General features: G+C 50.6%; 2 protein-coding genes across 2 annotated transcripts in view; both read left to right on the top strand.

Moving 5' to 3' along the window:
• Positions 1-8,480, top strand: part of GALNT16 (polypeptide N-acetylgalactosaminyltransferase 16) — a 74,048-nt gene extending 65,568 nt beyond the window's left edge. The window contains exons 15-16 of the mRNA XM_054400125.1: positions 836-952; positions 8,343-8,480. Coding sequence (XP_054256100.1) covers positions 836-952; positions 8,343-8,480 — 255 coding nt within the window. The remainder of the gene's footprint in view (positions 1-835; positions 953-8,342) is intronic.
• Positions 8,481-15,959: 7,479 nt separating this feature from the next.
• Positions 15,960-23,637, top strand: RPS6KL1 (ribosomal protein S6 kinase like 1). Its single transcript, XM_054400562.1, has 10 exons — positions 15,960-16,197; positions 16,466-16,590; positions 17,808-17,900; positions 18,729-18,776; positions 19,528-19,660; positions 20,971-21,876; positions 22,691-22,780; positions 22,935-23,017; positions 23,306-23,401; positions 23,527-23,637. The coding sequence occupies exons 1-10, from the start codon at positions 15,960-15,962 to the stop codon at positions 23,635-23,637; spliced, it is 1,923 nt and encodes a 640-aa protein (XP_054256537.1).
• The last annotated feature ends 2,032 nt before the right edge of the window (positions 23,638-25,669 follow it).

Below are 25,669 nucleotides of genomic sequence, written 5' to 3'. Positions count from 1 at the left end.
GAGAGTTTAAATAGCTGAGACTCCAGCTGCAGTAATTTGGTAGAGCTCTCCTAACTGCAGTGAAGCTGTGCTGGTTTATACCAGCTGAAGATCAACACTCAGGTCTGTTCTTTCAGTGACTGAAAGTAGCAGGGAAGCAGCTTGACAAAGTTAAGGGTCACAGTAGGATATTTTATGCCAGAAAATATTATATTCACATCTGTTATCTGTTGGAAACTAGTTTGCAGCCAGCATTCAACATGCCATTTATTCTGACTCATTGCTCCATATCATTACTGATTGAAACTTACTGCATTTTGTATTTATTCCTTGGGGAAAGTATAACAGTTGATTGGGTCAAGTATCCATCTAGTGACAGGAGGGGAAAATGAAGTGGCTTGTGCTGTGTGTGTGCTGCTGCTATACGTTAGCCCATGGATATGCCTGCACACGTTTTGCTTCCCTTGACAAGTTGTAGGTCCCAGATAGCAGTTAGAGGATGTTTGCTGTGTAAAATATGCAGCAGCAGTTGCATGTCATGTAGATTAGGGCTTTGGGGACCTTCCTGCTTTGTAGGCCTGAGTCTGTAAAGCTGTAATACTGCAGGGAGTCGCTCCAAGGTTAGTCTGGGGTTAAATCAAACAGCTCAGATGGTCAGGGGAACCAGTCGCAGGCTTTGAAATGAGTCAGGATGCACCAAGCTGGAGCTTAAAATTCCGACCAGGTGAAGTCTACTGCCACAGTCTTGCCAGGGACTTACAGGTTTCTTAAATATCTGGTAGCCAAAACCCCTCTTTCCCCCTCATCTGGTGAGCCTTATAATCCTAATGGAACCTTTCTTTTTCTTATGCCAAAGGAGTGGGTGTTCAGTGACCCTTTAATTCGGCAGCAGGACAAGTGTCTTTCCGTTATGTCCTTCTCTACTGGCTCTCAAATCACGCTGAAAGCCTGCAATCAAAAAGATGGCAGACAGGTAGGTAACTGTGCCTCTTTTAATCCCTACACTGACACATACCTGTATTCCTGCATCAGTGCATCTTGCTGAGGCAAACCTAGGTCTGTGAAAGTGTATAAAGATCCTTTCCAGCTTGTGAATTTCCCTCTGGTTGTGTTTCATAAGCTCCTGTGTTTGAGACTGCCCATGATCAGAGGTGGGAGCACAGACCACACTTACTGTGGGGGTATGTGCTCAGTCTGGGCCCTGGGCAGCATGGTTTGCTTCAGTAGCACCCTGACCTCACTCCTTGGATACTTTTATGTTCAGTAAAACTGCTGCATGGATAGAGGACAACATCAGAGATGGGGAGGTAAGCAGCAAATGCTTTGAGACACCCCAGAGAAGGATGCATGCTATCATTTGTTTATCTCTTTAGAACTGAGAGAACTGTGTTCTTTGTGCTGTCTTTGGACTTGTGAACAGAGCTTTAAAACAGAGTGTGTGCAGCACGTGAGGAATACTGACTTGACATGAAGCACTGTGTGTTCCACCCAAACTGCTCCCTGGGGGAAAATACACAGCAGCAGTGTTCCCGGCAAAATGCAGCTCTGTGACTCTTATGCTGTTTCCAAGATGTGCTTCCTTGATCTATCAGGACAGATGAGTCATTTTGCCTTACAGCACTAGGTAAGAGCTGGCCTCTGCGATGGCCAGGGTGCCCTCACAGGGATGTGATGTGCCTTTTTATCAGAGCTGGGCAGAACACAACAGGTGACAATGCAGTGCTAGCAGACAGTGGACAGGTCTTGTTTCATTCCTGTTTTCTGTGCTTCCCTTTACACCAAGAGAGAACAAATTTTTTGTCATTTAAGATTATGCTGACTCTGTTTTTTGTGACACAGCTATTGTTTTGATAGCCCAAAGGTAGGAGACAGCTCAGTTTGCTACCAGTTCTCAGCAGCATCCTTTTTTGTCAGTACTTTTTAATGCTTTATAAGTATGTGAATTAATACTTCCTGAAAGAAAAGACTGAAATCCAGTCTTGCCCATTTATGGAAAGCCTGTGTAGACTGTCCTCTGGAGAGGTGGTTAATGCAGAAATGTCTTGAAGAATTGTCACTGAGTATGCTGGGAAAATTCTGAGTTTGGATTAGCCTTGCAAGGATTTTCCAGATGGGCTGATCTTACCTGCTCCTTTTTCTTCTTGGGAATCACTCATCTCTTTGCTGTGTAATTAGGTCACTTAGCTTCCCCTTAGGTGCCTTGCAGCATTTTCCTCCCTGGCAGCACAGAGGATTCTAGCAGCTGCCAAAATCAGCTGTCTTTCCCTGCCTCCCCTGTCGAGGAAGGACATGGGTCCCCTGAAGTGGAGTGGAGTGGAGTCCAAGCTTCATTAGCCAGAAGAGGAATTAATCCACACTAACACAAGCAGCCTCATTCTGCTTCCGGAACAGGATTTATTGAGCCTTGGTGTGTTGATTATATATGGACTCATTATAAAGACATGCACACACTTAAGGATGTGAGGTATTGCTTTCCATTACCTTATGTGAACAAACTGCACTTAAATCAAGGACTTGACCTAGCAGATGATTTAGCCAACTGACTGTAAGCAAGGGCTTTGTTTAAGCATTTCAAATAATTAGGGACTGATGTGAATCACAGCTGCCATTCCAAACTGCCTTGCAGCTGAAGGAGTGAGGTGGGAGAAGTGCATTTGAATGTTCAATCTAATTTGGGTTGATGTGTTGGCTGTTTTTTTTTGCAAGTCCCAAACTCCCATTTCAGATTTCTACTTACAAAGCCAGTTCCACTTGCAATGTTGAAATTTGCTATGTTCTTGAGGAATAAACACAACAGTAATTGTGGTTAATTCTTATTTTAATTACTAGAAGTTAGTCATCTTTGCAAACAATTCTCTTCTTTCTCCTCTGGATATTTGGGAGGTTGAGTTTCAAGGAGACAGCCACTGCTTTAGAAATCATAGAATGGTCTGAGTTAAAGGTCATCTAGTCCAACCCCCACTGCAGTAATCAGGGGCATCCTCAACTAGATCAGGCTGCCCAGAGCCCTGTTGAGCCTCACTTTGAGTATCTCTGGGAATGGGGCCCAAACCACCTCGCTGTGCAACCTGTTCCAGTGTTCCACCACCCTCATGGTAAAGAACCTGTTCCTAACATCCAATCTAGATCTGCTCTTCTCTAGTTTGAAGCCATTGCCTCTCATCCTGTCACTCCAGGCCTTTGTAAACAGTCACTCTCCATCCTTTTTGTAGGTCCCCTTCAGGTACTGGACGGCTATGATTAGCTCTCCCTGCAGCCTCCTTTGCTCCAGGCTGAACAATGTGGACATGTGTTCAAGTATGAAATGAAAGAGCAAAGCTGGAGGGGAAAAAATTTTGTCAGTTGCCCTGCAACTTGCCTGTCTCCCTATGGGTACTTACAGCCCAAAGTTTGAGTCTTGGAAGCAGAGAAGTATGTATGGGTGTAGCCACTTCTGAGGTCAGGTGGACTTCTCAGAAAGTCAGAGGAGCTGAGAGTGGAGGAAGGGGACTTGAGCTATTTCAGTGAGGTGGAGGTGACAAGTGAGATCCCTGAGTGGAAGGAAGTGAGCCTGGGTGATATGCATCACACATACAGTATCCTAAGGGGAGATAATGGCATGATGAAAGCCTAGCTTTGAACATCTGTGGTGTCACTGTCACCAGAGGTATGTGGTGGATGATCTTTGAACTTTTTGTGGATCTAGATTTCATGTGTATGAGTAATGCAAAAGCAAGACTCCTGACAAAAGATGGGGCATGCATTAGCTTTGTTTTGTAGTGTCAGCAGAGCAGATGCGTTGGATCCTTTACAACAGGACCATACAGCTCCTAAAGCTTCCTCCTGCTTTCAAACATACTGAATCTGTGCCCATGCCACACAGCTGGTGTGCACCAAGTCTGGCCTCAGGGCAGATAATTCTGTTGCTATTTTGGGGTGCTAACAACTGTCCAATTAACATCTATATCATGCTCACACAGGGGCTTTACAATATTGTGAGCTATGTCTAGAGCATTACCTTAAAATAAGTCTAGAACTTTGCAAGTAGCACAGCCAAAGTTTAAATGGTTTTCGGTTCTGTTGAACTATTCTCTCTTGGGTTGAAAGGAACCAGGAACAAACTCTATTTGGCACCATAATCCTCTTGATCATTCAGCAGCAACAGCTGGCACAGCTAGCAGAAGGCCAGCCAAGAGCTATTCTGCATAATCAGAACTAGATTTCAAATGAGATGGACGTTATCCATATATGATGTTATTTGGAGAGCAGCATTTTTTAGCTGAATGCACAATAAGTTATTACTTCTAGCTTTGGTTTTGGTTCTGACTGATGGTGGGAGTGGCATTTTAATTTGTATTATAGTGAGGACAAATAGAAGGCAAAGTGAGAGTCAGACACTAAAAGAGGAGAATTGACAATAAGAAACACTGGTGCAGTTATTTCCCAACAGAACAAGAAGCATGCTGAGAAACCCTATTAAGCATCCATATTTCATTAAAATTTGCTGAAGGAATATGATCCTAGCCTGAAAATGAGGGCACTAACTTTTCTTGTGAGACAAACAGTGTGCCTTTGGATGCAATTGGGAAATTGCCCCCCTCTTGCTTCTTAGTGTTATCTGATATCCAGACAAATGCAACTTTACACAGAACACCAGAAAGGAGAAGGAGTGAAAACCTGTGTTTGCTCTAAGTACCTGAGGTAGGGTCTTCATGGTAATACTGACAGTATGCCATAGCTTGAAAGCAATTTTCAGGAGACAAGTTTCTCTTAGCTGTGATTCTTAATGTTAACAATTTAAGTGCCCAAAGGGAGACAATACTTGCTGGATACTGGTGCAAGCTTTTCCATCATACTCTGTCCACTCATATGTTTAAAAACTTAGTATTTGTCATCTTCAACATCAGCTTTAGGTTGCCCACAGCTCTGCAAATGCTTTCAATTGCAGCTTGCAGTATCCTTGGCTATTCCAGTTATCAGCTCTCTATATGTTTCTGTTGGAGGCATTTCAGTCCTAATCAACAAAGTCTGCTCTTTTCAGCTGTGTTTCTTGAGCTTGGCAAGCTCCACTATGTTTTCAGGGTTGCAAGGCTATCATTAGGATCTTGAGATAAACCCTGGACTGATTGAATTGCTGGAAGTTAAAAGATGACCCTGAAAAGTTATACTACTGTAACCACCTTCACCTCTTGTATATATTGGGTGGAAGGGGACTGGTTGTTTCTGACACTTCTCTTAGTAATTGCACATGGAGCCACCTCAAAGTACTTTGCAGTGATAGATAATAAAGATGAAGAGGGGGTTTTAGAGAAACAGTTGTGAAATGTTTGAGGTTGGAGAAGAGGATCGAGATGTGGTATTTCAAAGAGAATACAGTGGGATTTTTTTTTTTTTCATCTCCACTCCAAACCTGCTGTGACCAGTAAACTATATTATTCCCATCTGCACAAGAAAGAGGAGACCAAGGAGGATTTTCAAGCCAATTTTTTTCTGATTGTGCAATGCTTGTATCTTCCAAAAAGCTTTCCCTCCAAGTACAGTCCAGTCATAATGTCTGGATGTAGGAGAGGACTCCTTGTAGTGTTTGGCTGTGTATGCAGGAGGTGTCTGATGTCTGTTTTTCCTAAAGATGGGCACCGTTAGTGTCACTTAAAAGTTAGCTGTCCAGGCTCCCTACATGGTCTGTGGAGAAAAACAGTCCCTCTCAGAAGGTGCTTGTACCTTGGACCCCTCCATAAGTATGTCACCAGGTGACTAGTTTAAACTAAGTTGCCCAGACCTGAGGGGGCTGATGGTGAGAGACAAGCATCATATCTCTTATTTCCACCCATTCCTACTGCCCACCCTCCTAAGAGGTCTGAGATACAGTATGTCCATGTAGGGCTGGGCAGTCAGCTGGGGGGAAGTCTTGTGAAAGGTTCAAGTGAAGTCTGGAGAGTTGGTTTGGTATCTCACAAAATGGAACAAAGCACAGTTTCTGGCCAGAAAGGGTGGAATCCATCGTTCTGAAAAGACCACTGCCGTGTGAGACGAAGGGCCCTACTTTGGCTTTCACTGTCAGTGTGCCATATAATAGCTTCACACATGGCACCTCCTTGCAACCCAGACCAGCCTTATATTCAGCTCTCTGTCACCTTCTCAGGTGCTCCCCCTGCCCTGTCCTTGCCCTGCTTACTTTTGAATATAGGAATCTGGAGTGACTTGAAATGCTGGACTTTCAAGCAGTGCAATTCACTGAGAAGCTGATTGATTTGGTGTAATTTGTTAGAGGCAGAAAATGTGCTCTGGTGAGTGTTTGCTGCTGTCCTGCTGTGTCTGTTGCTGCAGCCTCTCCCTGCAGGCATCACAGTGGGTACCTGCTCAGCATGGAGAGATGACATGGTAGCAGTCTCTCATCTGGAGGAATAAGATGAGTGAGCCTCCCAGTGGTGCTGATTTTTCTCCTGAGCAGCTAGGGAGGCGAAGAAAACCAGTGTCTCTTGGTAGTTGCCCTTGTCCTCCTTACAGCATACTCGTTTTCAGCAGGGTCTTCTGATGAGCTGCGTGTTGTGTGGGAGAGACTGCTGGCAGGCCTGCTCTAGCACACACACAGGGGAAGGCGATGCAGGAGGCTGGGAATTCACAAGCACAGTGAGGGAGAGTGGAGGACAAGGAAGAGTTTCCTTTTGCACACTAGGTGTGCTTTGGAGAAGGCCAGGAGGCTCTTCACTAAGGTTTCTGTGACCCCAGGAAACAGTGATGGGGAGGCTGTTGCACAGAGGTGGCACCAGCAAGGCACACTGTGCCTCTTTCCTGGGGAGGAGACCTCCTGCTTTCCACTCCATCATTACAGCTGCTGCATGATGATATTAACTCTTCCTCAGCTCTCTGCGGGGAGACTTCTGCCAGATGAGAGCCAGATGGGTCTGGAACCTGTGTAGGCAGTGGGTTACAGCACCTGGTGAGGGCATCACAGTGCAGAGACTTCATTGTGTCTTCCTCTGCATCATCACTACAACCCTCTGCCCCCTTGCGGGTTAGAATCGGCTTTTTTCCTGCTGCACAGAGAGCTTTTCTTTAATAGTATCCTGTCAGACTGGGCTAGCAGTGCTGGCAAAGTGCCCTTACCTCTGGTAGTTAGTCTTGAAGCAATATGTGATAGAGGAGCAGTAGATTACTCTGGGCTTTGCAATTGCACTGCCCTTCAAGAAAAAATCACCAGCACATAGATGTGGAAGAGAGCTGCCAGCAACATGTGAACATAACTGATGTCCTATACCACACAGCATGTGGCAATTTGTTTGCTGTGTTACCAAGAATTAAAATGTTGGTAGGTTTTGATGTCCAGATATTGCAGGATTTTTTTTTTTTTTATTCCCTTTGCATATCATTTTGGCAACAGTCCATAAATGTTGTCAATCTGTATCTTGTTCTTCATCAGTCTTATAGGTTATCCAAAACATCCTGATAATATTCCTAAATTGTTTACTGACTGAGCACCCAGACCCTAATCCTTGCTGGGTCATCTGTGTGGCTGACAAAGGTGATGGGAAAATCCCTGGAGCCTGGATTACTCAATCCAATAACCAAGTGATCTCAGTCATGCCCCACTGGAGGAAAATGGTCCAGCCTCACCTTGGAGATCCCAAGTCCACAACCTCATTTCTGCCCTTTTTTCCCCCCCTTTTTTTTTCATTTTCTTCACTGTCACCCACAGTGGTCCCAGTTCTTCCCAGCAGGAATGGGAGGTGCTGCTCTTTCCCAGTAGAATTTGCTATTCAAGGTTAGGACATTGTTTTGTTTGTTTGTTTCCCAGAAAGCAGCACAACCAAAGTGGACTTTCAGGAAAGGATTGCATGTGTGACCTTGTGGGTATAGTCTAAGGGGAGCAAATCCAGAGGGCAGCACTGCAGGAAGCCCCAGGAGGCTGTCAGATGGACACTTATAAATGGAAATGTTGGTGGGCAGATGAGTATGAAGATCCAGCTGAGAAGGGTGCACAGCTGTGAAGAGCTTTCAATGTAGTGCTGATAAAAATCTTAAATTTGAGAGAAGAGATGAGGGGAGACAGTCAAGCAGCAAGTGAGTTTTGCTGCCTGGGCATGGATTGCTTTCTGTGTTGGGGGAATTTTCAATGTGGATTAGAAAGAAATGTTTTAGAAAGAAAGGTTTTGACACCTGAACATCTGAATATCTAGTCCCATAATTCAGCTAAACCCAAACTCCAGGTTTTGTTAATACAGGAAACCAAGTGCTTTGAAGATGCTGCCCATACCCAGATTTTTCAGTCTTTCCAGTTGCTGGGGTTTACTTGAGGTTTGTGCTCAGCTTTGCTGCTTGGGTTTGAAGGCATAGCTCTGTGGTGAAATAAAGTAACAGCATGTTTCTTCTCTGTCTCCTCGCAGAAATGGAAGATGAAAGGCAGTTTCATTCAACATTTTGTCAGCGGTCTCTGCCTGGAAAACCAGACTGGGAGAGTGGTGACCAACTCTTGCCAAGCAGGTGTACCTGGCCAACAGTGGGAGGTGTTACAAGCAACATGATGGTAGCACAGAGATCTCCTTGTTTCTTTGTGCATGAGACTTTGGGAACAGAGGAGGCTCGGGAAAGGAGGAGTGCTTTTTTATGTCTAACCCTAAATGTTTTCATTGTGCCCATCAGCAAGCCACCATTTCAGCTGAGCACTTGGTGTTTCTGAGCTTTTCAGAGAAGTGGCTGGGGGTGAGAGAGGGATGAAGAGAGTTGTTGAAATCTTCCCATCTGTTTTCTGACGTTTTACTTTGTAGCTGATATTTGTGCACAGCTGCACACAGAGAAAGAGGAGCACCCAGCCCAGTACTTGGAGTGACCAGAACTGCTTTGCAGCTCTCCCCATCCATTTCTCCTCTGCATCCAGAGTCCACAACTTTCGGTCTTGACAGCTTAGACAACGCTTATACAAACAATGATAGCTCTTTGGTTTCCCTGGCTTTTCTCTCTAACACAGTGCATCATTTATGCATGTGTGTCTCTCAGTGAGGACTGGCCAGAAGAGTCTTCATGGTAAGTGAAGGGGCTGGGAAGGAACTAAGCAGATTCTGGGAACAGGTTTGTAACCACGTTGTGGTAGGCCTGTTCCTTTCCCTGCCCACAACAGCTGCCCCACAGCCAAATGGGCTGAGGTTGGCACAGTGATGACCAGAGAGCTGGAAAGGGGACAATCTGTTTAAGCAGCATAACTGGGGATTGTTTGGGGGACTATTCCCTGTTGGATTCTTGCTTTCAGTTTTCATGGGTGGAAAGCCAGCCCTGCCTCCATGAGTGATCCAAGGCTGCAGGCAGCCCAACCCCGCCTGGGTTCAGGGTACTCCTGCAGAGCTGGTCAGAGATGGGTGCCAACACTTTGGGATGCCAGCAAAGCTGAGACTGCTATTCCTGGTGCTACCAGACACTGCCTGCTGCAACCCACGCTGAAGGTGATGCACAGAGCTGTGTGGATGTGCACAAATACAATGCCACTAGACTTGGCTCAGGCCTGTGGAAGGAGCCCACCCGGTTCCCTGCTGTGAGAGGCAGAAGGGAACAGCTCCTAGATCATCAGAGACTTCCTGCTGCTGGCTGGGCAGGAGCACAGCCCCCTCTCTGACTCTTGGGCTCTGCATGGCCCTTGTGAACGCAGTCCAGCATGACAAGCCACTAATTCCTTTGCCTAGTCGCTTTTCCTCCTCTCTCTCTCAGAAAGAGGAGGCAAAAAGGCCTGGGGCTGCTCCAGTTGTGGCTCCCAGCTCCCCTCTCACTGCGCACCTTGGAGAGGTTGTTTGGTGAAGGTGAAACTCTCCCCTGCTCAAATGCTGCCATAGTAGAGGCCTGCTATGAGAGATGGCCTTTGTGTTCTGGAAATACCAAAGACAAGTGGTGTCTCTAGCTAGTGTCCCAGTCCTGCAGGTAGTTAACAGTCAGCTGTAGCTGAGTGTGTGTTTTCAGACCTGCCAGGGCAACTTAACTTATTCAAACAAAAATTAATCCCCACAAGCTTACCTTTCACACTAGATTTGTTAAACTTCCCTCTTGGAGGTGGGTTTTGTAAACCAGCTGTCCTCTCCAAGAGCCTCTCAGGGGAACCAGATGGTGGGGCCACCTTCAGTAGACAATTGCTTACCTGGATCCTTTCTGGTGTAGAAGAAACAGGTTGTTCATTTGGATTCTGAACAGCTGGCTGCTTTTGATCACATTTGTATCCCCTTTTAATTCTTTCTCCTAGCTTGGTACTAGCCCAGACAGTTCACAAAAGGACAGATAATGTTCTTCATACATTGCATGTGCTCAGAAGTGCTTGTGTGAGAACTGGACAATTTGTTTTCTGTTCTTGGTTCTTTTATTAAAAAAAATTCAATCAGTCATGTGGCAGGAGCTCTTCTTCTGTTTCCCCCTTCACTCTGACAGCAGCTTACCATGTCAGCACTGATTAACTAGGTGAATGACCTGCCTGGACTGTGAAAACCCTTTGGTCCCAAGCTTACAGCATGGTGCAGCTGCATTTGTGTGGGAATGGGGGCACTGAGTCTGCAGAGATTTCTCTTTCCCTGTATAGAGATGCCTTGGCATGAGACCAGGAAGCAGGAAGGAAGGAAAGAAAAGAGGTGAGGAATGGAAAGAAGGCAGGGCAGACAGACCCACCTTGGGGGAGAAATGCTGTCCTACTAGCAGGTGCTTCTTTTAAACAAGAATATGCAGGAGATGTCACTTCCAGTACAACACTATTAGGCAGTAGGAGACAGGAACAGGCAAGTTCTCATCCACCAGGCTTGAAAAAAAAATCATTGATTCAGACAGACAAAAGGCCCTTGAGGAGGTTCTGTATGCAAGCTCTGAATACAATGAAGTGCAAAAGGATTGTATTTTCATCAGAGTGCAACATGATGCATCTGAGCCCCCCCACTTCCCTCTCCAGCAGCCTATGCATTGCAGCTAACAGCATGTTCACTCCTCCACCAGGTGCTGCTTCCTTTCTCCTTGCTCCCACTGTGTATGTGCATCTTTCTTGTAGTTCCTTCGTAACTGTACTGGGACTGGGACCCAGCTTTCTACAAACAATTCTCCTCACTGCTGCAGACCACAGAAGCTCTGCTTATATGCAGTTTCCAAGCTCTGGGCCAGCCCTTGGTTCAAAGGGTTGTTGTCAGTTCAGTGTTCAGTGCCCCTGGGGTCTTTCTCCTCTCTCCTGCCCCCACAGGGCTGGCTGCCAAATGGATCCCATGCTGTTCTGTGCAGACCATACCCTGGAGCCTGCACACAGCTGGAAATCCTAAGGATGAGGTGGGCATCAGCACGCTTGTGGGGCCCTCCTGGCACTGGGTTAAAACAAAATCAAGAGCTATTCTTGAAAGCTCCAAGCAAAAGGCTGGAGGGCAATCTGTGCAAAGGCTTCAATGTTACCATCAAAGGAGATGACCTGTGGATTTCTTGGCACTGAGGAACAAGAGTGGAGCTTAATGTAGCAGGTGTGGGGATCCAAGGCAGCTCCTCCCCACATCTGACATAGCTGGGACAGGCTCCATCAGGGCTGTAATGCTGGTGCTGCCTGGGGCTGGCACAAGGCTTCGTGTAGAGTGCATGTCCTGTGGCAGTGGTACCCTGGCAGGGAAGGACAGTGGTGAGTGTTGAGGCAGTTTGAACCTCCATGTTGCCACTGTTCAGCATGGCATGGACTGGCTGAGTTGTACCTGTGCAGACTGGCATATCTTCCAGGAGCTTGCCAGATGCCTTTTGAACCCTGTTTCCACTTCTGGCACATACAGTGTCCTGGGACACAACTTATCAGGGGTTCTGCCTCAACAACAGCCCATGAAGCTCCTTCTTGGTTGCCTCAAGTATGAGGGGGTCTTGCTGCTCTCTTTCCCATGCTGCTCAGGGTTTGCATGGGTCACATGGGACCCCAGGTCTGGTGGCTTGACTTGGTACCTGCAGGCTCTCCCCATCCCTCTGTCTCCTTTCAGCCTGGCTAGTTTTGTTTTGAGGCTAAGAAGAACTATGTGCAAGCAGTTGAGGGATGTAGGTGACGATTTCTATATTGTTTTTAACAGTAAAAGTTTCACCACAGTAGTATTAAACCTTTTAAAAGGGAATTTACATAAACCCAAGATGTTAATTAATACAAATAAATTTGTCAAGAGTTAGTGATTAGGGTTACAAAAAATTCAGCTTCCTGCCCAGTGACTTTACCAACAGCTCCTGGTGTCTGGCATCCCCTCTTTCCTGCTGCTGGGCACTGGGATTTTTCAGGCAGCTGTGCCCAGAGCTGGCAGGGCCGAGTGTCTGCCTTGCATGGCCGCTCTGTATCGCTTCTCCCCTGCATTACCTGAGCCCCCTGGGTGCTGTGAGGCCTCATCCCGTGCTCCTGCCGTGGCCTGGGGTGTCGGGGAAGGGAAATGGGTGTCTGGGGGGGTGTGGCTGTCCCGCCGCTGCAGTGCTGGGAGGATCAGCCGGGGCAGGGCAGACACAGGGGAAGGCACCGTCTGCAGGCACAGGAGGTTTGGCAGCTGCATCTCCAGGTGTCAGGGCTCCCTTTAGCTCCAGGGGGTGGTTTACTGAGACTCACTGGTAAAGGCAACCTGATGAGCCTGAGCAGCTCCTTGGCACTCTGGGGGTTAGAGCAGGCATCATGCGCCCAGGGGAGAACTGGTTCCCTTCCTTGTCCCTAGAGGGGAAATTCTGGGAGCTGTTGGGAACCTTCCTCATTCCAGGTAGGGACTTGCAGAAGGACATTGCACCCAAGGATGACATGAGAGGGGAAATAAGTTCCTGGACTTGGGTCTCGTGGCCACCACCCATGGTCCCAAAGGGACCAGCCAGTATCTGCCTGTCTCCCCTCTGTGTTGGTCCCAGTTGTGTCTTTTTAGAGGCTTACACCTCAAGCTCCTGTCAGACCTCCCTGGCCTCAGAACACAGGTGTTCCCTGAGCACCATGTAAGTTCAGCTACAGATCCCCATGTTTCCTAAAGCTGCAAGAGGGCACTGGTTTCCTTGTAAAGGAGCAGAACAACCCCATGATGGTCCTACATGGAAAGGCAGCAAATGTGCCTCAGCCCCAGTGCTCCCAAATTGCCTCATCCTTTCCCTGCCTGCATACCCCTTGCAGACAGGCAGCTGTCTCACAGAAGCAGCATGCCACTGGGTTATCAGTGTCCCTGGGCTCCCTGGGTCTCCTAGACTTACAGAGCAAAGGTTTCTTTAATAAGGCTTTAGGAGCCAGAGCTGCAGCAAGATGGTTCAGGAGAGTTATAGGGGAGAAAAAACCAAAAGCTGGGCTCCAGGCTGCCCTGAAAACAAAACAACAAATATTTCCTGGGAAGTACCTGGAAAGGTGATGTGGCAATCAGCCCAGATATGCAGCATTGTAGCTGGTGAAGCTCTGACATTAAAGCTTTGCTGATAACCTCCAGCCTCCCCAATCCTGGGATGCCACTGGAGCACTGCCTTCCAGCAGCCTCTCCCTTGCACTTGCCAGCACAGGTTTCCCATGTGTCTCTGTGCACTGAGGTCCTAACCTCTCACTTGCAGGCCAGTCCTTGGGAGACTTCTCGATGATGCCTTTGGCTCACTCTCTTCTGCACTGTTCCTTGTTCCTTCTGCCTTGCTGGTCCCTCAGTGTGACTGTTTAGGGCTGAGTGGTCCCAGCACTGCCCAATCTCTACCCCATTCAGCTCTGCAAAGCTCTGCAGTGGGTTCCCAAATAGAGGTCAAAGGAGCCATCTTCCAGCTCCTCCCTTCCCATCCAGAGGGGATGCAGCTTTAACTGTGTGAAGCAATAAAATGCTTTAAATAGGGACTTTGGGTAATGGTTGGTTTATCTCTATAAGGGCTAAAGGAGGTGTTTGGAAAAGACTTAGTCAGAGTTTTGTTCTCCTCTCAGTGAATCCTCTTCACACACTATCACCATCAGCCCAATATCCAAACTCCTCTACAGATACCTTGCTCTGGATTTAGTAGTTTACCTGTGCTTTCTGTCCTCTACAGGACTACACAGATCTGCTGAAGTCAGGCAGGGGAGTTGTGCTGGCAGTCTCTAGTTCTGGGCCTCACTTTACTTCTTGCCTGCCCAGACTTTTGACTCAAAGGAGAAGCCCCCAGGCTCTTGTGGGAATTAAAAGGTCTTAGATACTAGGGGATGTAAACAGACTGGGCAGAAAAAAGTGGTCTCTGTTAGCTAGAGATTGGGGGGCGGGGCGGGCGGGAAATGAGGCAAAAAGTGTCTGGAGAAGAAATCAAAGACCTGAGCACATGGATCATATTTGGGCAGCATCTTGTCTTACAAAGCAAACCCTCTGCATTGTATCAGACCTGCCCTCTAAGGTAGAGGACATTCATTTTTCACACTCCCTGGAAAATGGCCTTCACAAGAACGAAGATGTTTGGCTGTTGAAGGCTGAACTGCCATGGGCACAGGCTTCACTTTTCTGTTGTTGTCAGAGTGGGGTGTGCAGAAGAGCTGGCTGAGGGTGCTGAACCAGTGGAGATCCTTTGCCATCAGTGTGTGCAGAATACCAAGTAATGGGTCAGCCTCAAATGGGAGCCTCCTTGGGCATCCTGGCCTGGCTCTGGAGCCTTCACTCTGTTCCAGGCTCAGATGCCATGTAGTCATTCCATGGGAAAGGCTGGGGCCAGCTTCACAGCAAATACCAGTTGCAGCAGAAGCTGAATGCAGTGAGTGCCCAGGCTGTGGTGGTATGGCATGGGGCCAGCTCCTGTCAAAGTAAAATCACCTTTTTAAAAGCATTTTCTGTTGCAATGGGACACGCCCAACTGATCTTAGCACAGTGTTTCTTAGGGTATCACTGGGATTTCCTTCTAGCTTTCCTCCCTTTGCAGGTCCCCTGCTGTGCCTTCACAAAGGACCTGAACTGACTATCCCACAGACACGGCAAACCCATTGGCCTGAGCCATATCTGCTTGAGCACTCCAGGTTCAGCAAATCTCCTTGGCCAGTAACTGGAGTGGTCTAGTGTGCACAGCAGACATGGCCTTCCAGGCAAAAGCCAGGCCAAGAGGCCAGGAATGTGTATGTCTAGGTTAAGCCAGACACTGATATTTTCTGTGTGCAAAGCATTTGTTAGCCACCAGCTGGGCTTCCCACTGCATGGTCATTTTGCTGCACCTTAGTGCATTTGTGCTGATGTTCTCCGCTCTAGATATTTGAAACGGCTTAAAACCATTAACGAGTCTGCAGGAGTTAGCAAAACAGCCCCCTGAGAACCCAGGGCTGGGAGGGAATGACAACCTTTTGCAGGATGCACATCAGAAAGATTCATCGGTGCCCCGGGACAGGGCATGCAGGGTCACAGACTACCAGGTTGGAAGGGACCTAAGCATCATCTGGTCCAAGCTTCATTGGCAAAAGCATGTTCTAGACAAGATGGCCCAGCAGCCTATGCAGCTGAATCCCAAAGTGTGAAAGGTGTCCAAAAAGCAGCACAAGCCCCGCTGCTGGCACGGCAGGTAGGTGAAGGCAAAGGCTGCTTAGAACACGGCTCATGACGGGAGGAAGGAAATACGGTAGCAAAGGCAGTACCTAATGAACGGGAGCTTCATTAACTAAGGACAAAAAATAGTGAAAAAAGATGCTTACAAAGCAAGAGGTGCAACGGCGCTCCCCGCGCCGTAATAGAGCTATGAGGGGACCTGCCCTCAGGCAAGACCCCGGTCAGGCCCTCCAGCCGAACCCCTCCCGGTGCCCCCGGTGGGGTGTGGGCGATTATCTCATCCGCAGCCAATCAGCGCCGCCCCGTAGCCCCACCGCCCCGGGCGCTCGGTCCCGCCCGCCACGCCCCGCCTCGCCCCGCCCCGCTCGGGGGATGCTGTCGGCAGCGCTGCGCCAGGTGCGTGCCCGCGGGAGCTGTGGGGCCAGGGCGGGCAACGGGAACGGGAATGGGGAGGCGGGGGGCATGCCGGTCGCCTGCGGGCGGAAGGGCCGGGGCGTGCTCGGCGCCTCACCCGCGCGTCCCCGCTGCCTGTTTCCCGGCGGCGCAGGGCGGCGGTGCGCGGCCATGAGCCGGCTGGAGGCCGAGCCCTGCTCCCGGGCGCTGGCGCAGGCCCGCGTCTACTTGGGGCAGCTGCGGAGCCGCGTCGCCGCGGGGGGCCCCGAGGGCGGCGGGCGGAGGGACTACCTGGTGGAGGCGGCGCGGCAGCTGCGGCTGGCGCTGGAGCGGGACGTCAGCGAGGACTACGAGGAGGCCTTCAACCACTACCAGAATGGCGTGGACGTGCTGCTCCGCGGCGTGCAGGGTGCGTGGGGCATCCACGGAGGGTGGGGGACCGGGGCATCCCTCCGCGGAGCACGGCCATGGGCATCCCTCCAGGGAGAATGAAAAGGGACTGGGACATCTCTCTGGGCAGAGCTGCAAGGGGACTGTAGCCAGGGGTCCGAGGCATCCCTACCGGGAGAAGGGTGAGGGGACCAAAGCATCCCTCTGGGGAGAGTGATAAGGGGACTGGGGCATCCCACTGGGCAGTGTGGCCGGCCCCTCATGCCCACTCTCTGTGCCAACTGTAGTTGACCCCAACAAGGAGCGCCGAGAGGCCGTAAAGCGGAAGATCACTCAGTACTTGAGGCGTGCGGAGGAGATCTTCAACTGCCACCTCCAGCGGGCTGCAGGAAATGGCAACCACACGGCCACGGTGAGGGGCTGGCATGGGGCACTGGAGCTGGGGCTGTTTACTTTGGAGAGGAGGAGGCTGAGGGGAGACCTCATTGCTCTCTACAACTACGTGAAAGGACGTTGTAGAGAGGCTGGTGCTGGTCTCTTCTCACAAGTGATTAGTGATGGAACAAGAGGGAATGACCTCAAGCTACGACTGAGTAGGTTTAGACTGGACATTAGGAAGAAGTTTTTCACAGCAAGAGTGGTCAGGCATTGGAATGTGCTGCCCAGGGAGGTGGTTGAGTCACCACCCCTGGATGTGTTTAAAGATGGCTTGGATGTGGTGCTTGGGGATATGGTTTAGGGGTGAACCTTGTAGAGTAGGGTTATTGGTTGGACTTGGTGATCGTGAGAGTCTTTTCCAACCTGAATGTTTCTGTGATTCTGTGATACGGGGTGGCATGAGTGGGATGGCAGTGGAGTGGGATGGCAGTGGATCTGTGGCACTGGGAAGCTTTTGGGGGGACATGCATAAAGCAGCCCCAATGAAGCTCCTCAACTGCCTCTGGCAGATGCCATGGTAAGGTAGTGCAGAGAAAATGACAGAAACATCAACTGCCAGAGTGTCCTGGCATGATGGTGGCTGAGAGGGAGCTGGCAGCCCTTCATCCTGCCTCAATGAAGAGCTGAAGTGGGTCTAGCTTGCCTGTGGCACTCCAAGGTGCTTACTGCCACCGTAGTTTTCACTATGGTCATTTTGGTGGGATTGAAACCACTGCAGGGAACCACCTTGTCAGATGTTAAAAATGTTATCTGCCCTGTCATTGTTCCCAGCTGGGTGGTAACCAAAGCTGATGCCTGCCTGCTTGCTGAGTTGTGGGAAGCAGGTGGTTAATGAAGGGAGAGGGAAATAAGCCAGGGCAGAGTTGGGGCCTGGCTGGAAGGACGAGGGGAGAATGGCAGCTACCTTCCACACAGATCCTCTTAGTGTCGAAGCAGTCCAGGTCCAAATTTTGGAGTGATTTTACCTCTGCTGCAGGCAGAAGCTTCCCCTGTAAACTTCAGAAATTCAGGAGCTGACCAAGAAAATGGTCCAGCTGATGCAAGGAATGAAGCATTGGAGTGTTGTTTCTGGATGCTGAGCAGCCCAGCAGTATGGCTGCCTCCTCTGGAAAATGGAGGGACTTCTCCCACCTGCTGTCATGGAGAGGAGCGTCCCTTGGTCCCTCATCCTCTTCTCTCCCCACCTTGCAGGGTTACAGCAGCCTGCGCTTCAGGCCAATCAGGACACTCAGCTCAGCAGTGGAGAACCTGAGAAGCTGTAAGGTGGTGGGAGTGATCGACAAGGTAATAATTGGATCTGGAACTGGTGGGGTGAGGCTTGGCCTAGACCAAAGGGAATGTAAGCTGGGGGTTGTAGCAGCTGGGATGGAGGTGCTGGCATCCAGCACACCTACGAAGGAATGTAGGGTGTCTATCCACACTGTTCCCACCAAGGAAAATTTGCAGGTGAGGGTGCAAGACCCTTCAAGAGTTAGCTGGGCAATCTGTCAATGTCCCCATTGCCTTTGCTTACCAGAGCTCCCAAAACATTTACAAGGAGACTGCTGCATCCATTTCATTCCCATGCACAAAATGATGCTTGATGCCTAGGTACCATGCTGGGGGACTCCCATATGTAATCTAGACTTCAGATGAAGAGGAGCTGTCTGGCTGAATAACCTCATGAGTAGTTTGTGATCTTAGAGCTAAGATGCCAGGCTTACTGTCTCCATACACACACTGGTGTGTTGCTCTCCTGCCATTCACATATCTCAGTTTGTCAGGACTGCTGAGGTCCTTCTGTCCTGATGAGACCTGGGCAGGCAGCCCAGTGCCCCCTGCAGAGCACTGAAGGGCAGTGTGAAGCCCTTCTTGGAGAAGGAAGCAAAAATGGTGTGGGACTCACCTCTAGGTTTAATTAACTGTCTATTCCCTGTCTGAGTGGTTGTCTCACTGATAATAACCTGTGTTTTGGCTTTCCAGAGGAGGGCTTTGAGCACCACCATCTCCTCTAGCTGGGTGGGAGGGTTTTTTCAGTTCCAGAATGGAATCTCTCTGAGTCATTCCTGTAGGCTGTGTGTTGGGGTGGGAGCAGTCACCACTGCTGACCAGTACTGTGTACACTGCTCCCAGGTGCAGATTGTCCAGGATCCAGCCACTGGTGGGACCTTTATACTTAAGGTGGGTGTTTTCAGTTTCACCTGCCCGTGGCTCTGTCAGGCCAGAGCCTCCTTCTCCAAGCAGATGGCTAGGGCAGATGAGAGGACCAAGAAACAGGGCCACATAGAGGTGCTGAAGGCAGTTCATTGCTCACAAAGCTTCTTTTGGATGCCTTGGCCATCTTCTGTGATAAGAATGGAAGTGGTTCTCCTTGGCCATCTGTTTCTCTGCCTTGTAATGCTGCAAGACAAACAGCCTCACACTTGTGTTAATCTGTGTCAACCTCTGAAACAGGTCATAGGTGAGGTGTGCTTAGTACAAGTCCTAAAGCATTTTCCAGTGCCCTTGAGAGTAAAAAGAAAGGATTTTAATAGTTGGAGAAGGAGATGCTGGCATAAGAGGGAGACAAATCAGTTCCAGGGGGAGGAGGGGAGAGGGTGGAATGGCAGGTTCCTGGCTGAAGGGAGTAAGGGCAGTTGTTGGGGAGGGCAACTGCTCTGGACCAGTAGTGTCCTCTGGGTGCCACACTGCAGGTGGGGAGTGCTCTGCCTTGGCAGAGCTTTGCAGAGCCCTGCCTTGTCACAGCTGTGTGCTGGGCACTGACAAACCTCTCAGCAGGCTTCCACAGAGAGTTACATTGCAGGTGATGCAGGAGAACAGCCATGGGGCTTGGCAGATGGCATGCTCCTGGCTGGCCTCCTGCCCTGGTGGGTGCTAGGTTGCAGGGAGTTCAAGTCCCTACCATGCTTTAATATTTACCTGTACTCCTCAGAGCCTCCCCAAATCCCATGTTGAGACCCGTGAGCGACAGACCATCATCCCTCATGGGGTGCCCTTCATGGTCAAGCTGTTGTGCTACTATGTGAGTGAGGACTCCATCTTCCTCCACCTGGAGCACGTGCAGGGTGAGTGGGGACAGCTTTGCCTCCTGTCCTTAGAGTCCTGCTCTTATGCCCAACCTCCCTTCCTTCAAAATCTCAATTATGGTTCCACTGCTGCTTTGGAACTGTTTTTGATAGTGACAGCAGAAGCTGTCTTCTTCCTTGGAGACTTTGGGAAGCAGCTGCTGAGCTGTTTTGGGTGATTCTGAAGGTTTGATGAGAGCTGACTTGGGAAGTAACCTAGACATGGGCCTATGGAGACCTACAAGGAGAAAGAGGTTTTGTCTTAGGGTGTGTTATATGGAAACTAGCATGAGGAAACACAGTCCCATGGTCATGCCTTCAGGTAAAGAGGTTGATGTGGTCCAGCATCTTGAAAAGAAAAACATCTTCATTTTACTGACATTGTTTGACCGTGACAAGGTGGTGATGGAAAATGAGAACCAAGTGAAATAGTTCACCTGGATGTTGTAGAGCAAACCAATCTTTGATAAGTACTTTATAAAACATTTTTTTGTTTTGGTTACAAAAGAAGAGGTCATACTGGATTTTAAGATCAGACTCAAAGAGAGGATATGGAGAATCAGGGTGTAAAGGGCAGGGAGCACATTGGGGTTCAGATACAAGAAGGTGGCAAACTTGAGGCTTGTCCCAGATCCTGGGGAAGAAGTGTAACAAAGTGGGGGCTTGTCCCAAGGAGCTTCTTTGCTCTCTATTGGTTGAATAGATGTGTAGGGAGCAGCTACTGGAGTGCAGCAATGACACATGAAGGCTGCCCTGCATTGGAGAACAGCCTCATCTCCTTGTGTGTTGTAGGATGAATTTGCAGACAGCAGCTTGCAGCTGAATGTAGCGAGGCTGGGAAGCCCTTGGCAGCGTGCTGTGGGCTCTGGGGAGTGCTGCTCTGGCTCATCACTGACCCATGGCCCCTGTGGCCTGCTGTGGGAGCTCTGTCACATGAGGAGGAAGAGCTCTCAGGGAAAAGGGGGGATGGTGGCAGGTGCAGGGGCATGTGTGAAGACGTGACTGGCCTGTGACATGGAAATGGCAAAGCTGAGATCAAGGAGACTGTGCAGAATGGGGAGCAGGGATGCTAAAGGAGGCAAGTATGAGCCTTTGGTGGAGACCCAGGAGCGGTGTGGCATCGAGCATGGTGTGGTTGTAGGGCTGGGGGGAGTATTCTGCATGGGCTTGAGCTTTGTGCCAGGGGTCATTAACAATGCCCAACTGTGTCCCCAGCATGTGGGTCTTGGCCTGTGCCTGAATGGGCCAGATCCAGAGTGGGGGAACTGGGGCTGCTTTTCACCCCATCATTTGTTCTCTCTGCTTTCCAGGAGAGACACTGTGGTCTCACCTCAGCTCCAAGTACTGTGTCCAGCAGGGCTCTGCCGATTCAAACACTGCTCAAGCCCTGAGGGACCACGGCAGAGAGGGCGGCGTGGGAAGCTCTCAGCGCAGCAGCCAAGCCTCCATCTTCTCTGCTTGGACAGGCAGTGGCCTCCCAGGCTCTGTGACCCACCAAGTACTGGGAAACATTGGTGCCTCCCTCCCTCAGGAGCAGTCCCTTGACCCCAAGGACCCTGGCTCGGGGAACCACTGCCAGCTTCACCTGGCTGCCGCTGGCAGCGTGAGGGCTGCACCTGGAGGGCAGGATCTAAGTGTGGCACAGGCTGTGTCTAGCCTTGTGGGCCATGTTCCAGCAGCAGCAGTCAAAGGTCCCAGCCACCTTACCAGCCAGGGCCTGGCCATCAGTCCCAGGGAGGCTCTAACCAGCAGTGCAGGCTGCATGTTGGAGAGAGCAGCCTCTCACCATGACCCCAGGCTTCCTCAGACACCTGCCCCTCTACCGAAAACTCTGAGGGGGGGGCAGGCAGGGGCAGGGCAGCCATTGTCTCAGCAAGTGTCTGAGGTCCCCTGGGCCTGGCCCCTCCTGACCTCGGGTCAGAGGCAGCTTCATGCAGGAGTTGCCCCATCTGGCTCTGGCAAGCCCTGTGGGCCTGGCCCAGCAAGGGAGATCTCATGGGAAGGAAGCCTGACCCATGGCCGGCTCAGAGAGCAGCCACCATCAGGACAGTGCAAGGCTTTGGCTTCCTGTGGGCACAGCCAGAGAGCGTGGGCTGTGAAGGAGGAGCAGGTGCAGCTGTGGGCAGCAGAAATCCTCTTGGCCTTAGAGGGACTTCACCAACAGGGTGTATTGTGCCGGGATCTCAACCCCAGGAACTTACTGCTTGATGCAGGCGGTAGGTAGTGCCCCGGACTGGGGCCCTGAGGAGGAGGAGGTTTGCCTCTTGTCTGGGAAACTGTCATTAGTCCCATTTCCAGGAGACATGGACTTTCCTGAGCTTGCTTTGGGGAAACAGTTGGGAATCTGGGGAAGTTTGGATGTTTCTGAGCCTGAAAGCGCAGTGTTGGGATTTCTGAGTGGTTATTGCAAGGGAGGGCTCTGCAGTGGGAGAGCCAGGGGCCAAAGCCATAGGAATGTGTTGCCCTTGATCCCATGTGGGTGCTGGCTGCCTGGGAAATCCCAGCTTGGGGAAGCTGAGACCAGCTGAACTATGCCTGAGGTTGGTGGGACTGCAGTTTTGCTCTGATTGCAGTTACTGCCTCCTGGGGTGTTCTGGAGCCATCCCATCTCTTCAAGCCATGGGCACCACTGTCAGTGCAAGCCAACTGAAAGTCCCTGCTCAGCTGGCAACATCTGGGGAAAACTGGAGAGGTACCAATTGCTTAGGAAAAGAGGACAGAGAGCTTTGCAAGGGGATAGCTAACCTTCCTCACTTTGAAACCTGCTTCTTTCCTCACTATAGCCTGAGATTTAAGCCCAGCTAATGTTCTCACCAGCTGTGAGTGCCTGCTGGGCATCTCAGGCAAGCACTGGGGGGCTAGACAGTGTGCAGTGCCAGGGGATGCACAGTGCCTCTGCATTCAGACATGGCAGGAGCACAGTGACCTGGCTGCTCCCAGCTGCAGGGATGTGGCTTGGCTTTGTGCTCTAACCAATGTTCCTACTTTTGCTCTAATCTCCCTGCTTTTGGCTCTGGTGCTGCTCTGCAGGTCACGTTCGGCTCACTTTCTTTGGCCAGTGGACAGAGGTGGAGCCCCACTGCTGCAGCCAGGCACAGGAAGAGATGTACAGTGCCCCAGGTAAGGGACATGTCCCCTACCTTCTCCTGTCCTCTGCCCAGTGCCACCAACCAGGGGAGAGGGAGCTTCTGCAGGCAGTGAGATGTGCCCAGCATGGTATGGCCACTGGTGCTCCCTGCCTCCAGCTCTAATGCCTCTCTGGCTCTTTCTGCAGAAGTGGGAGGGATCATGGAGCCCACCGAAGCAGCTGACTGCTGGAGCTTTGGCTCTCTCTTGTATGAGTTGCTGACAGGAGTGGTAAGAGGCAGAGGAGCTGTACAAGGTGTGGGGGAGGAGAAGGTGACACTGTAGTGCAAGGGCTCCCTGCCACGCAGGGGCTTGGGGGGGTGCCTTTGTCCTGCTGGCCCCTCAGTGCTCTGCAGGGTTGCTTGAGACATGTGATTCCTAGTGGCCTGTGCATGGTCTCTGGGTGTTCAGGCCCCAGCGTTTCAATCCTGCCATGTAAGGCTCAGAGATCTGTAGCAATGAAGGCTGAGCAGGGTTCTACCCTCCTCACTCCATGTACTCACTCCCTGTCTCCTGTAGCCACTGTGCCAGAACCACCCTTCAGGGATTCAACCTCACACCCAGCTGCATCTGCCAGAAGGGCTCAGCCTGGATGCTACATCGCTGCTCACCGAGGTGAGGGCCTCGAGTGGGTGAGGAGGAGGATGGGGCTAGTCAGAGGAAAGGCAGGGACCAGCCTGGGTAACTTTTCCGGTGTCCCCATCTCCCTGTCCCTGCTGTCCCATCCTCTTTCTCCACAGCTCCTGCAGTACGACCCGCAGCGGCGCTTGGGGTCTGGAGCCGGTGGCATGGCGAAGCTGAAGTCCCACTCCTTCTTCAGCACCATCCCATGGAACAAGCTGGTGGGCTAGGCAGACTGTCCTTCCCCCAGGGAGCTGAGTGTAGACACCAACCCTGGCACTTGTCCCCTGAGGTGGCAGGGGCAGCTCTGCCTGCTGGCAGAGATATGCCTGGAAGGATTGTCCCAGGGTGGGCTATGCATGAGGTTTGTCACCCTTACATGTTCTGTCCCTGCTTGTGTTTGTTGGTGCCTCCAAAGGAGGCGACTGTGGTCTGGTCCAGGCTGTCATCTCCTCTAGCTTGTCCCTGGGTAGGAGAGCTGAGCTTCCCACCTTCAGGGAGAGGCCATGTTCCCTTTCTGTTATGTTCCTTGCTCAGCTTCGCCTTGGGACTCTTTTCCTATGTTTTTTATCTCTGCTGCTACTACAGTGACCCCTCTGCCCTGTTATTTTTTTTTTTGTGGTTTCCAAGTGCATTTCCAGGCCTTGCTGGCTGGTGCCAGAGCCTGAGGACTGTGCCTGTGCCTGACTCTGTGTGTGTGGGGGGGTAATGCCTGTTGTGGGGGCAAGATGAGAAGGAGCAGGACTCTGCTCTTCTCCTTGCCTGCTGAGAAAAATAAACCATTCGTCATTGCTTGCAGAAGTGCCCTTTTGTTTCTAACCTGGACAAGCCAGGCCTGGGCCAAGTGAGGGGGAAAGCCCCACATCTGTTTCTCAAACCTGCCTAGGAGCCCTGGGTCGGTGTCATCCACCAGCTTGTAGGCACCCTGCAGACAAATCCCAGAAGACAGCACTGAGTGCCTGTCTTATGGCCTCTTGGGTCAGCACAGTCAGGCAGCTGCAGCTCAGCCTCAGGGTTTTCTTCCAGCCTTGACTTCTGTCACTGTTACCTATTCTGGCTCCAGCATCCTGTGCCTGGGTGCTCACAGGACTGCAGCCCCACTGCCCTCCTTTTGTGCTTTGAGCACAGGCATCCCTGGCAGACCAAACACCAAGGGTTTAAAGGGATGAGCTCTATGAGCCAGCACAGAAGGCAGGACAAGAGTAAATACAACCCAGGATGGAAGAAAAAAAAGCAGCATGAACGAGAGTGGTCTGCTAACAGCCCAGTGCAGAGGCTGCTGTGCTCATTTGTGCAAGCCAAAGCCATAGGCTGAATGGCCACAGGGATCCCAGCACTTCGTCCCATGGCTCACTCAGCCCTCATAAAAGAACTTAGTGGCACCAGTGAACCTCTTCTGTGGCTAACTGATGCCTGCACCTCTCCCCAGCAGCAGTAACAAAACCCTGCGCCGTGCTGACTCAGCACCAGGAGTGCTTGTCCGCCAGAGGGCAGCAGAGCCCAGGAGAAACTCCTCTCACCCCGGCAAGGGCTGTGCAGAAGCAAGAGGGCTAAGCAGGAAGCTGACAACGAATGCCACACCAAGGCCAGATAGCAGGAGCAGCTCAGCTTGTGGCTTCTCCTCTCTAGGGCAGCCTGAACTGGCTGAATCCTTCAGCAGGCTTCTACCCTTGGTCACCATCCTCCTAAGGAGGACCAAAGTCTGTGGACAAAGCCACGTTGTGACAACACAGTGCCCCAAGTGTCACCCAGGAGAGGCCAAAAAAAAGCACAGCAACTGTGTGACCCTCCTGCAAGCAAGCTCCAACAGAGCAGATTAAATAAAAGCAGTTTGCTAGGCTGCATAATTTTAAGAGCCTGACTGTACATTCACTCCCTGGGTAGTTCAAAAGCCTTATTTATTGCAGCTCCAGATAGGATACAGGCATTGCCCTTCCCAAGCTCATGGACAAACTCAAAAGCGGGCCCTCTGTAGCCTAAACCAGCAGGGAGGGCTGGGTGCTTGCAGCATTTTTTAATCAGAACTTTCACTCTATTTATTTATACAAGAGCAACTGGACTCTTTGCCCCTCCTCTACAACATAGGGAAAGGGTTTTTTCCCTCTCTTTCTAAACTTCTACCTCAACCAGGAACAAGCAAGAGAAAAGCTGGCTCCATGCACAGTTTGTCCATAGCTGCCAGGAAGCCATAGGAACCAGTACTAGGAACTGCTCTCCCTTTCACCAGCAAGGCAGCTGTGAGTGCCCGAATTGGCTGTCAAA

The sequence above is a fragment of the Indicator indicator genome, chromosome 4, assembly GCF_027791375.1.
Source record: "Indicator indicator isolate 239-I01 chromosome 4, UM_Iind_1.1, whole genome shotgun sequence".
In the NCBI taxonomy this organism is placed as follows: Eukaryota; Metazoa; Chordata; class Aves; order Piciformes; family Indicatoridae; genus Indicator; species Indicator indicator.
Note: the sequence above shows the minus strand (reverse complement) of the source record. Positions and strands in the feature narration are given on the sequence as shown.